The 13,804-nt window shown below is 34.8% G+C and overlaps 1 protein-coding gene across 4 annotated transcripts in view; it reads right to left on the reverse strand.

Annotated features, from left to right (window-relative positions):
* The window catches only part of ESF1 (ESF1 nucleolar pre-rRNA processing protein homolog), a 51,384-nt gene that overhangs the window by 37,094 nt on the left and 486 nt on the right, over window positions 1-13,804 (reverse strand). For 3 of the 4 annotated variants that reach the window (XM_081148539.1, XM_081148540.1, XM_081148541.1), the window contains exons 2-7: window positions 12,227-12,905; window positions 8,135-8,514; window positions 7,436-7,549; window positions 5,136-5,236; window positions 4,098-4,250; window positions 1,698-1,812 (exon numbers count right to left, since the gene is read on the reverse strand). In XM_081148539.1, the coding sequence (XP_081004665.1) occupies window positions 1,698-1,812; window positions 4,098-4,250; window positions 5,136-5,236; window positions 7,436-7,549; window positions 8,135-8,514; window positions 12,227-12,863 (1,500 nt within the window). In that variant the 5' untranslated portion in view covers window positions 12,864-12,905. Of the gene's footprint in view, window positions 1-1,697; window positions 1,813-4,097; window positions 4,251-5,135; window positions 5,237-7,435; window positions 7,550-8,134; window positions 8,515-12,226; window positions 12,906-13,774; window positions 13,798-13,804 lie in introns of those variants that run through there. The other variant, XM_081148542.1, reaches the window with a different exon arrangement.

A 13,804-nucleotide genomic window follows, 5' to 3' on the forward strand; every position in this document is an offset into this window, starting at 1 on the left:
TATTTATTATTGCCCTGGCTGGGTAGCTCAGTTGGTTAGAGCATCGTCCCGATTGTGGGTTCAATCCCTGGTGAGAGCACATACAAGAAGCAATCAATGAATGCATAAGTAAGTGGAATAAGAAACTGATGTTTCTCTCTCTCTCTCCCCCTTCCTACCCCCACCCCAAATCTTTTTTTCTTTAAATTTACCATTAATTTAGATGTTTAACAGTAAGCTGAAAAAGTTAAGACATTCTAAAACAGATAATAAATGACATGCTTAGTAAAAAGTATTCTATTTGTGGAAATAGAACCATTTCAATTAACCTGTATCTTCCACCTCCTAATTCTCTGATATATTTAAGGTACTCCATTATTGGGAGTAAAAATTCATCAGTATTTGGATTGTGTTGAGCAAAACTTTATTTTATTTTTTTAAATCCTCACCCAAGGTTTCCATTGATGTTTCAGAGAATGCAGGGGAGGGAGGAGGGGGTAGAGAGAGAAAGACAAAGAGCGATGTGAGAGACACATAGACTGGTTGCCTCCGGCATGTGCCCAACTGGGATTGAGCCTGTAACCAAGGTATGTACCCTTGACCGGGAATCTAACCCGGGGCCCTTCGGTCCGTGGTCCAACGCTCTAACCTCTGAATCAAAACAGCCAGGGCGAAAATTTAAAATGTACTAGTGAAAATGTTAGCATTACTATGAATGAGTGAAAATATTTTTTTCAACTGGAGTTGTAGGTAGTTCAGGTCTACAAACTATGTGAAATCTGTTGATGAAGCTTTTAACACAATCTCAGTGGGGTCTATTTTCCAAAAAAGATTAATAGCCACTGTAGAAAGGCACCTATTGATTGGAAGTACAGTAAACTCCCATAATACAGGAATTCATCTATAATGTGATGGGTCTGGTGACTGGCTCCTGTCCTCTTGCAGCCTCCATTCCTACATAGGCTTGCCCTGGTCACTTTTTAGTCTTAAAAATAACATGACTCTACATTTTATGTGACTGAATCTTTTAGACTTCACTTATACATAATGGTGGGGTTTTACTAATCAAGGCTGCACAGTGCCCACCACAGCATACATATGACAGCATGGTGGTTTGTTACAAGAAACACAGTGGGAAGCCTGTATGGCTGCCAAAGAGTCCAGCTATGGATAGAAAGTTAATGTGGGGGAAGAGAAGAGAGAAGGTAGGCAGCAAAATAATAAACTAATTCAACAGAAATCTTTTGGCTGTGTGTTACTGAGCATTAATGCGACATCTAGCAGTCCTAAATTATTCCTTTTCAATTGTTTTTTACAATTTTGGATCGTATCTGCAGAAAAAAATGTGTTCCTATTTTAAATTTCCACTAGTCATGTTTTAACTGGAATCTGAGGTAATCTTCCCACTACTCTCTAGGATATTAATAACTAACGCATTACTTATTATTAAAGAATCTAGTTGATTAAGAGTGCATGGGAAAGATAGAAGAGAAAAAAAGAAACATTCAAAGGTAACTGACTCAGGCTTAAAAGTATAACAAAAGTCTGTACATAGATTCAGACAGATGTGGTAGATAAAAAAGCAAATACACTATTTGTACTTGTGCATTAAAATTTTGAATACTGCCCATTTCTAGACATGCTATAGTAAATAGTACACAAAGTCTTTTCTTAAAACAATGGAGTCCAGCTACACATTTTTAAAAGTTAAGAAATACCGTTGATGTTCCCATTGCAGCAGATGTGAAATATTTTGGTTTATATGCTGTTAAATCCACTTCTGAGGCTACGTCCTTGGGCTCATCATCAAAAGTAATATCATCTGGTATAAACCTAAGAAACAAAGAAAAAATAAATGTATTTAAACATATGCTGCAGTAATAAACAACCAGAGTTTAGATTCTCTTCTAATTAGTTGTAGTTTATGCATACATACCATATAAAAGTTTCTACAGAACACACATGTAGATGAGACAAACAATGTTAGAAATAACCTTGGCACAAAACTTCTGAAATTCATAAGCTATAAATCTGTAATTCCATTAAATTTAAGTGAACTCTATGTAGGTAGAAACCCTGCATTAGGAGTCAGCTAATATAAGTCAGGTGCAAACACACATGGGTCCCTCATGTTTCAAAAAGAGACTCCTGATAGCACAGTCATTGGCATGCTACACAATATTCTGAAGATCAAAAAGAATTATTAATGGTTAAGTGTTTTGAATATAAAGTATCATATACATGAGGTGTCACTGAAAAGGACAAGCTTAAGGCTGATTCTTCAAGACTAAAAAATCCTAACAATCTTATCTTCCAATATTCCCCCACAAATAGATAGCTGTTAAATGTAAATTAGCCATTATAATTGTTAGGCAATTCTTAGGAATTAGACTAATAATTGGGGGTCTGGGGAAAGCAGAGTTAAATAATCCATGGTTACTGTATTTAGCATTTGTAATTTATATAAGAGATTTTAATCCCACAAAAAAAGCATATGCTGTATATTCCACCAACCAGCTTTTTTTGGGGGAGGAATGGATAATCACGGTTCCTTACATCTATGTAACACCCTCCTCCAGCTGGACCTTTGCACATACTTAGTAGAAAAAAAAACAAATAGATTTGTTTTTGAGGCTATTATACTTAACTATAACTAATATGCATGTTTCTATATTTTGGGGCAGGTAAAAGTTTTCCCTAGATAACAGGATGGCAGCAGAAAAGTCTATTTTCTTTTATAAATGACAAAATAAAACAGTGAATGTAAAGTTTTTCCATGGTCATTGATTTGACTTTCTAGGCACTGACAGAGCTTATTCTAACACTGCATGGAAATGTCCCAAAAAGGAAACAGAAAGAAGAGAACACTCCTGAAAAGAACATGTTAACATAAATTCATGTACCCAGAGTTTGACATTCTAACAAATGTTTGGTAACTACTATTTAAACATTTGAAACAAGCACCTCCTATTGAAACTGTTAACAGAAAAGAGAAGGAAACAGCTTGCTTTACGAGATATGCCCTTCTTGCTATATACTTACGCATGCTAAAATCCTACCCCAAATTATTAATTTCAATATTTTTATTTGTATTTTTCTACCAGCTGGAATGCCTTTAAAAAGTATGAAAGCCATAGTGACTATGAATTGATGCATTTTTTTCCCCCTAAAACATTTCATTTTGAGAACAAAGTCTCTAACAAACCTGCATACAAAGAAGTGGTTTCTATTCAAAAGTGTCACAGCAGAGTGGTTTACTGGGTTCCAAAGGACTAGGCTCCTGATAAAAGGGCACAGTAGTTCAGCTCCCCATTTCCTTTGAACTGGCATTCACCACACCTAAGGTTTTTCAGCTCTGGGTCAGTGAAGCCTGAGCACGTGGTGAAAATAATGCCCAAGTCTGAAGATAATGCCAGCAATTCTATCCATCTGTTCACTGAGCAGCACTTAGAGCAGTGCTGTTCAACAGAACTTTCTGTGATGATGGCAATGTTCTGTGTTTAAGCAAACAAATTTTAAGTTAAAATTTTTTTTTTTTCCACAGTCCCCTACTACCACAAATTATGCAGTTGCATTTCCCACAGACTTGGGGAAATTGCAGGGGTTCAGCACATCAGGAGTGCAATAGATAAGTCCTGCCTTGGGAAAACCACCTTTGTATCATGGCATCTCTCCTGCCAGGTATTTTTAAATTTTTAATTAAATAAATTTAAATAGCCAGATGTGCCTAGTGGCTACTGTATTGGACAACACAGATCTAAAGGTACCAGTTTATTAGCAAATTCCTTTGCCCCTGCTTCAATGCTATTTTAAAAGTAATTCACCTGGTTTCTAGTTCTCAAAGACAGTTGCAAAGAAACATGAATACATATGACCCATCATCCCAAAAACATAGCCAGCATATCTGTAAGGACATAAATGTGGGGTGGCTTATACAAAATACTCTGGCATTTCCTCATTCCAGTTTTCTTTCTTCAGAGTGATGTTCCATAGGACAGAGTTTGTCCAAAAGCAACTCTTTCAGAATATGAAACACAGAGCACTACCAGTTCTAATATTTTACTTCTTATAATCACATTTACTACAAGATTAAATTGGTAAGACACACACTGGGTTACCTTAGATCTACGAACGAACAACTACTTTCAAATTCCAGGCCATCACAATCCTCATAAAGTTTAGCAGCTGTTTCAGGAGAATCACAGTCTACTACTGCATAACAGTATTTCAAACGTTTAAATTGATAATCTCTCAATTTTTCTCTAGAGGTCCTAAAAATGGAAAAATTCACTAAGGTTACTTATATAGGAACACAAATATCTATCTCCCTTTAAAAGATAAATGTAATTGTTTCAAGAAAAATATATTACAACCTTCATACCAATCCATCCTTCCTTCATGACTTTGCCTTTATGAACATTAAACACTTAATTTATTATGTTGACAAGGTACAAACTAGGTATTTTGTTTGGAATTTGGTATCTGGAAAGGGAGAGTATAGGCATTACAAATGCTTACCAATTATTTTAGTTTTCAGAAGTTATTTTTTTTGTTTTGGTACCATATACACCCTTCTCAAATAAAACTGATGGACAAACACTGTATTATAAAATATACTAAGAAAGAATTTGCTCTAGTTATAAAAAAAATTATGTGTTGTCAAGTCTGAACGGTTATAAGTTTAATTTTACTTAACTACAACATATTCTTGGAGGGTCTTCATCCACTCTCTTCTGCCACCAATAATATGGTATTTAACCACCATTTTTATTAAGTGCACATATAGCTCCACCTAGTGGTTTAAAAACTAACATTTTTTTTCTGTTACATTATCTTGACAAAGAAGTGATCAGTCTTTTTGTATTTAATACTCAAATTAGAAAAATTACATAATTTGAAGGCAAATAGTTTCAATGTCATTTATGTGGAAATCTACATCCTAGAAAAAAATCAGTGATGATTTTAATGAATACAGAAATAGATATAGACATACAAAATACTGTTGGAATAGTGTTTCATCTTAATTTGCTTTGCAAGCTGTTTTAACTATGAATGGCACGTGTACACCTGAGTCCTAACTTTTAAAGTGGTGGGAATTCTGAATTAGTAACATGAACTTGTATGGTTTAGTTTTGTTATCTACAGTGATTTAATACCAGTCCTTCTCAGGGGCATCCTCAGGAATAGTCAGTAACTCCACTGGTCCTCGAGCTTGTTCTTCCTTCATCCTCTCCTTTCCAAACTCCGAAAAATATATCTAAACACAGAAAGCAACTTCAGTGCAATTTATACTTTCTTTTTCTTTCAACACCCAGACCTGTCAAAGTCAGTAACTAATTTACAGCTGGACTCAATGAAAACAGCAAGGATAACTCACTTTCAAACCCACTACAGAAAGCGAAAGCATCCTGAAGAATCTCCTTAAAAATAGCAGGAGATTTGGGCAGGAGATTAACAGATGTGGGGCTTGGGAACAAAAACAGGACATGTCCTCCATTCATCAGCTGGGACAAGGGGGTTTAGGGCTCCAAAGAAAAAATTAAGAAAAGCAAAATAAGATTCTAAGCTCAAGAAACTCAACGCAAATACACACACACAAAATGACTGGATTAACTAGTTTACATAAAATATACAAAAATTGATTAAAGAAATATATAAAACAGCCCAGCTGGACGTGGCACATGCCCAGGTTGCGGGCTGCAGCCGATCAATGACTCTCTCATCATTGATGTTTCTCTCTCTCTCCCTCTCCCTTCCTCTCTCTGAAATCAATAAAGATATATTAAAATATATATATATATAAAAATAATGAAGAAAAACAATTTTGTAATACCCACCTTATCGCTAAGTCATATCATTTAGCAAATGCTTTCTTTAAAGACATTCCTTTTAATAGAAGGAACTGATGACAATCTTATCACATAGATTAGATATATATAGTCTTGGTATAAGAAAAAGGATTCATCCTTACTAGGATTTGATATTTTTATTTCTTGGCTACTTTTGAGAGTCAAGAAATATAACTGCATTAATCTGCACTGTCTTGACACTCCTGGACTTAATATACATTTAACAAATACATATTTTTTGGAATTGTGAGAAATATGCAATTTATCAACTGGGGATGAGTTTTTCTTACTACTTTGAGTTGTATGTAATAGGATTTGATGTAACATTTTAAAATATATATGTAATCACATCTGTTGATTCTTTCTTTGTGTTTTTTCCCTCCTCTTTTCTAAGTCTAGAATTTCTACTACCAATCTCCTGAAACAGAAGATTTAACAAAAACACAATTCCATTTCTGTGGTTTGGTTTTTAATATTTTCCCTTTACTTCATCTGGAATTTATTTTGGGCTCTCATGAGTTGGGGATCTGAACTATAAGTTCTCTATGCAAAGACCTGTCCCAATACCATGCTCTACCTCATCACCTAAACTCTTTATCTATTCCATTCCATTAAATTGTCCCCTTATTTTTACCCAAAACTGTTAATTCTCATGGCATTATAAAATGTTTAGATATTACAACTGGTAGGATCCTTTTATACTGGTATGATTTCTCAAAAAGTTATTAGTAACCCTTACTTATTTATTCTTTTAGATGATACTGGTATCCTTTTTCTTAACTTTCACCTGGACTGAGATTTTGATAGAAACTACACTAAAACTGTAGCTCTAACATCTTAAATAATTAAACATAATACATAATAATTATTTAGAGCTGCTTCAGGCATTGTACTAAATACTCAGTGTAAGATCCTTTTCATTCAATCCTTACAACTATACTAGGAAGTAGTATTGTTATATCTACTTGTCAGATGAGAAAACACATATGAGAGATTAATAAAATGCCCAAGTTCCTATAACATTTATCAGAATCAAGATTTAAACCCCCCAAAAAGCAACAAACAAAACAAAAGATCTGAATGTAGGTCTGTCATACTGCAAAGCCTGGATTCTTTATCACAATGCTGGTTCTCTAAAAATATGGTATCTCAAAATTAAAGTTTTTCAAATTTATCAAGTGTTATAGTTTACTTCATATAGGTCATGTGTTTAAGGTAAATCCCAAGGATTTTATGTTTCTGATGCTAATAAAAATAGGATTTTTTCTTAATTGGTTAATGCTTATAAAAAGAATGCAATTTATTTTTTAAATATTTATATTATACCCTTCCTGAGCTTATCATAGGTTCTCTATTGACTTACTTGAATTTTTAAATTATATACAATCATATAACCCATCAATAATAATAATCTCATTTCTTATTATCAAGAATAATTTTACCTCTTCCTTTCTTTTATTATACCTGTTATATCAGTTTCATGCCTAACTGTATTAAACAATTTCCAGGTAAATTATTTTCTTTAAAAGGAAAACTATGACTTAAAAAAATGAGAATGAACTTAAAACACTTAGAAATATTTACTTCAAAATGAAATCAATTCTTACCTTTACAGAAAATATAACACCTCCTTTAGGTTTAAATGAATTGAACAGAGCCAGCAAATCTTTTGCCTTTAATCTATCCCAGTCCATGTTGCAAACTGCTAATCGACGTGTAATCTAAGAAATGAGAAAATTTTATATTAAATAATCTGTCATTCCCAATGCCTGCAAAATAAAGATACTAAAAATGTAATGCCTTCATTCTCCCAAATTCTGAAATCATCAATATAATATTTATCTGAGGAGTTTCAATACACAAAAGAACTTCAGATCACACAATAGTACAATTGTCAACAGATAAGTATTTCCTCTTACTTGGCAGTTGTTGAATCAGAACATAAAGAGGAGCTGATTTTTTTAACTACCAAGTTTATTAAGCTATTTTGCCATTCACACATAAACAGGGAAGTTGAGTATGCAACCCTGTGGCATTTCTAATAGGTACAATAGGATCTGAAATCAAGTTATTTTCTAAAAATTTCATGTCAACTTTAATTATTTATGTAGAATTTCCTTTTTGCTTAGCCATTTAATTTATATATAAATATATTCCATACCAAAAGGTTTTAATCAAAATCATCATCAATAGTATTATTTATCAATAAAGACTTTCCCACTTAATTTAATGACATCAGTCCTACCATCCATAAAGGCTACTTGTACAGTGTTCTTCACAAATGACCTTATTTATTCACACTTTACCTCATCACCCCGAGGAGCATCTTTATCTAGTTCTCTCCAAGCATGCTCAAAGCCAGATACCTCTGGAAGTAAGTCTGCTGTATCTTCTTCATCTTCGGAACTAGTTTCTATATTCCCTTTACCTCTCGCAAGATCGGGGCCACTGTCACTTTCCCCCTCCTCCTCACTCTCATCACTTTCCTCCTCCTCGCTTTCACTTTCATCACTGTCGTCATCAGCTGAAGCTGTACCAAAGTCTGCAATTCCATCTTCAGATTCTTCATCACTTCCTCTTTCACTAGCACTTTCTAAATCTTCCTCCAAAGCATCTTTATCAAACATTTTACCACCTGTTGAGTTTTCATAACCATCACTGTGTCTTGCCACTACAAAGGGAACCACTGTAAAAAGGTGAAAGGAGAGAGAAATTAATAAATTATAAACACTGAACTAAACTGAATCCAAGTTATTTCATGAGGTATCTATAAAAGAGACTAAAGGAAAATATAAATTTAGCAAACTTCATGCCTAACCAAGTTATTTATTAGAAATCTTAATATATACCCAAACCACATTCATTCAATATTTACGGAATGCCTGCTATGTGGTAGGTACTCAATATACAATCATTGGCAAAAGAGAAGCAGTCAATGCCCTCAACAAACTTCCAGTTGAATAAAGAAGACAGATGAACAGATACTGATCAACTAAAATCATTCATATCAATACACATTTAGGCCTTGTCTGGGTAGCTTAGTTGGTTAGAGCAAACACCAAGGTTTTGGGTTCGATCCCTGGTCAGGGCACACATAACAATCAACCAATGAATGCATAGCTAAGTGGAACAACAACAAATCGATGTTTCTCTCTCTCCCTTCTCCCTCTCCTCAAATCAATAAATTAAAAAAAAATTTAAGAAACTACACATTTTAAAAAACAAAATTACAACTAGGATAGGTACCAAGTAGGAATGTTATATAATGCTATGAGTTGCTACTTGAAGGATAAAGGATTAAGTAAACAAGGTTTGACAAATAGATTAGGGATGCGTTCCAAACAGCAAGAAAAGCATATGGAGAGATACACTGAAAGAAAAAATCTGAAAAGCATGTCTAGATTGCAGATAGCCAGGAGTCAAGTAAGAAATTAAACTAAAGAGTTACGCTATCCAAAAACCATGTAGAGGGTTTGGATTTGTTGTAAAAGTAATGAGAAGCCACTGCTGTTTTCAGAAGGAAAGACATCAGATTTGCACATTGAGATTACCTTGACTACACTGTAGAAAACTGAATGGAGGAAGTTGAGTGGATGTGAATAGAGAGAAGTGTAGTACATACGGCAAGAAATGGAGACACCACTAAGTTGGTAGAAATTGAAATGCAGGGAAGAAAATGGAGTCACTTCTGACTTTCGGTTAAGAAGCAAAACCAACAGTAATCAGTGATAGGCTCGGTATGGGGCAAAGGAGTTTTAGAAGTGTCAAAGATGAGTCCTAGCTTCTTGGCTTGAAGAGTAGCTGGACAGATATATAAACAGGCAATGCTGGAAAAGAACCAATTTGTTTCTTTGGTAGAGGCAGATCATGAGTTCAGTTTTGGATATGCTGATTTAAAAGTGTCTTTGAGTCATCTAAGAAGACAGCAAGAAGACTGGCTGTCTTCTCATGTGTAGTGGTAACAGAAGTTGTGACGTGAATTACATCACCTATGAAAAGAGTGAAATAGTTTTAACTTTCCTGCTAAATTTTGAACTTTGTAACTAACTTACATTTAGCAACTATGAGGAGTAAAGGGCTGATTTTACTTAAATTAGATATTTTCAGCCCTCACAACTCTGAAAGGGCTCATTTTCTTTTCTCTTTTTTACAATCCTCACCCAAGGATATTTTTTCCACTGTTTTTTAGAGAGAGTGGAAGGGGGGGAGAGAGGGAAGGAGAGAAGGAAGGAGAAAAGGAGAAAGGGAGAGAGGGAGGGGGGAGAGAGAAACATTGATGTGAGAGAGGCACATGGATTGGTTGCTTCCCACACGTGTCCTGACTGGGACTGGGATCCACCTGCAACCCAGGCACATGCCCTTGACCAGAAATCGAACCAGCGACCCTTCAGTGCACAGGCTGAAGCTCTAACCACTGAGCAACACCGGCCAGGGCTCATTTTCTATTTCTAAAACAATCACATGCTTCTATTTACTATCTGTGTATATATATATTTTATACAGCTACTCAAAAAAAAGTTTTACCATTTTCCACCTAATTATAAAAGTAATGAGCAATGCAAAAAATTAAGAAAATACAGTTAAAGATGACTAGCAATTTTTCATTCAGAGATAACTGGATGGTTATTTTGGTACATAACTCCCTAAATTTGTTTTCTAAGACATATCCACTAACTTATTTTTAACTAGCTGATCATACCATTTATGCTATTTTGTAACCTATTGTTAAAACTGCATATATCATAGTCATATTTGGATGTACCATAACTTAATCAATCCCCTAATGATTTATGTTACCATTTTTTTAAATTTAAAAACAATGCTACAGTGCATATTCTTTGACACATCCGATCTTTTACTTAAATTCTTAGGGGTGCAAGTGCTGGGCATCAACATTTTTAAATGACACATACGAAACTGTAACTCCTCATATCACCTTTACTTAATAGCACTTAAAAAAAAAAATCATCGCAGTCCTGGCTGGGTGGCTCAGTTGGCTGGAGCATTGTCCAGTGTACCAAAAAGGTTATGGATCTGAGTCCCAGTCAGGTCACGTACCTGGGTTGCAGGTTAGGCTCCGGTTGAAGGAGCAGATGAAGGCAACCAATCAATGTTTCCCTCTCACATCAATGTTTCTCTCTCTCCTCACTTCCTCTCTCTGAAAAATCAATAAACATATCCTCAGGTGAGGATTAAAAAAAATTTATTTATTTTTTAATCAGAAGGAAGTTGCACTTTATTGTGTAAGGTGCAATGTTCAATATCTAACTAATTAATCGCCTTATTACTGTTCTTATTTATCTTATTTACCTTTTTCATTTCTTGTGTACTTTTTCAATTGCATTTATTGGGCTGACATTGGTTAATAAAATTATACAGGTTTCAAGTATACAATTTTGCAATACATCATCTGCATATTGTATTGTGTGTTTACCATCCTAAATTTGGTCTCCTAGAATACTACACAAATTTAACTTTTGTCTCCAAATTTAATTTTTCCAAATCCTTACCAAAGTAACACTTCACCTGAGTTTTTCTGATTACTGTATCTTGAGTGACCTCTTCTTCAGAATTCTTGTAGTCCTCTGCTGAACATCTTTTAATGGCTTTTAAAATTATTCTATTTCATATTATGGTTCTGACTAATTTCTTCTACTTTAGATCTGCACTGTCCACTATGATAGCCAGCAGCCACATGGGGTGACTGGAAAGTGTTGCTTTCAACTAGGGCCTCTGCACAGTTTAGTGAGCTGTTTTTTGCAGTAGAGGATCTGCAAAGGGGCAAGATAGGTTGAAATCAAGGCCAAACTCTACTCATTAATCTATGCACTGTGTGGAGTAGCTATGTCTACTCACGGAAAGAGAACCTGTTGCTTCACTTAAAGATGCTGTCTCACCAAACTGAGTTGTGTGTTCAGAAGGGCATACATTTTTCTAATATTCACAGACATTATATAAGCTAACAGTAGCTCTGAGAGGGAACCATGTCTTATTCATGTTCTATCTGCCAAATACTAGTCACTAAAATTAGCTGAATGAAGAAATGAATACTACTCAACTCTATTACCTTCTTTAGGCACAACTCTTATAATTTGATGAGTACATATAACACTTTATCTGATTAGAAAATACAGCTCTCACTAGTGCCCACTACATATCAAATTTATTCTGTAACCTTGACTCAAATTTTTATGCCTCTTCTAGTCACTATAGCACCAAATCAAAAATTAATAATGATTATATGGTATTTTTTCTTTCATACCTTTATACCTCTAAATAAGCACTTGATAATTCCCATTACACTATAAAAATACTTATTAAATATGTTTACATTTTTAAAAGATCAGAATAAATATAAATAACATAATACAAACAAATCCTTAATTTTTCCAACAAACCTGACTGTATTTCTCTTCTTGTCTCAGAATGCTTGATCTTCGGAGATTTCACAACTTCTGAAGTGCCCGAGTCTATTGTCCTTAGTCTTCCTTTGGGACATGAATCTGTATTAAGTTGAACATAACGTTTTTCCCCCTTTGCACTCTTTGGTATAAATTCACTGTCTTTCTCAGGACTTATTTTTGAATCTACCTTCTCAGGTTTGCATGAGTTTTTCATTTTCTGAATTTTGTCAGAGTTATCTAAATCATTTTTATTTCCAGAATCCTTTTGGTTAATTTTCTTGGTTTCTTTCTTTTTCTCCTCAACTAGATTTTTTGATTCTATTTTATTTTTCTGGGGTTTTTTCTTCTTCATTTTCTTTTGATTCAATGCTGTGTTATCTTCACCTGAGAGATCTGAATCAGAATCTGAAAGGTCATAAAAACGTTTTAAGTCCTCTGTAGTGCTGTGGCTGATGGGGCGTCCTCTTTTATCCACAGCGTAATTCAACTTGAACTTTTTGTCATGAAACATTGCTCGAAATCTCTTGTCAATTTTGACTTTTCGATCCTTTTCTGGCATTTCCCAAAATCTTGGGTCCTTTGTAACACGCTTAAACCGCTGGTCACTCATTATTTCTTGTTTGGATGCCATTTTTAAGTGTCTGACTGGACAAGTGCTTTAAGAAACCAAATTCTGAAAAATAAAACAAATGAGACAATAACGAAGGGTTAGTAATAAAATTAAATAAGATGTTTTGGGGAAAAAATACTAATTCACAATATAGTCTAAGTTAAACGCAAATAAAGGTAACAAGTCAATTTCATTAAGAAACTTATTCTGAATCACGTGCAAAAAAACCAAAAACTATGAGAATATCCTCTTTCTATTACAAAGCATTTGAAGAAATAAATTCAGGGTAAAAGCAAGTAGAATTCCAGGGCAAATGCTTACTAACCAATCACACTCGCTTAGAATTTCTATGTTTCTGTTTGTATACCTGTACGCCTTACAAGCTAAAAGCTAATGTAATTAAGATTCCCAAGTCTCAGCTGGTCTCATTTTTTATTTCACATTTTGGTCCCATCCTCTCTGTTAAGCCTTACCTCGTGCTACTCCTAATGGCCTTTAGTTCTACAAGGCTAGTCTCAAAACAGACCAAAATCAAGTCAGGTTTAGCTCACAGAGTTCCCTCTTTAGATCCGGCCACCCTTCAAGAACCAGGTGAAGTCTCACTCTAGCCAATGCATACCACGTCTTTCTAGGATTTCTTATTCTACAGGGGACCATTCCGCCCCGCCCCCCAAACATACTGGAATAAGTGTATATAATTAGCACTGTGTCTTCTAAATAGTTCTGAAAAAGACTTGACGATAAAGCTGAATTTTTTCCTAAAAATGTACAACTTTTTACACACCAAGGAAAATCAAAGGTGTCAACAATCCACTTGCACACTTAAAAGTAGTATTAATGCTGGCGTGCCAGGCAGTGGTCTATGAGTTTTAGGTTAAAGCATTTAACCCTCCGGACAGCCTTAGGAGGTGGGTCCCATCTCATCCAACTACCGGAGGCAACGCAGACACACGGTGAGGAGG

Source organism: Miniopterus schreibersii (genome assembly GCF_964146895.1).
Source record: "Miniopterus schreibersii genome assembly, chromosome: 10".
In the NCBI taxonomy this organism is placed as follows: Eukaryota; Metazoa; Chordata; class Mammalia; order Chiroptera; family Miniopteridae; genus Miniopterus; species Miniopterus schreibersii.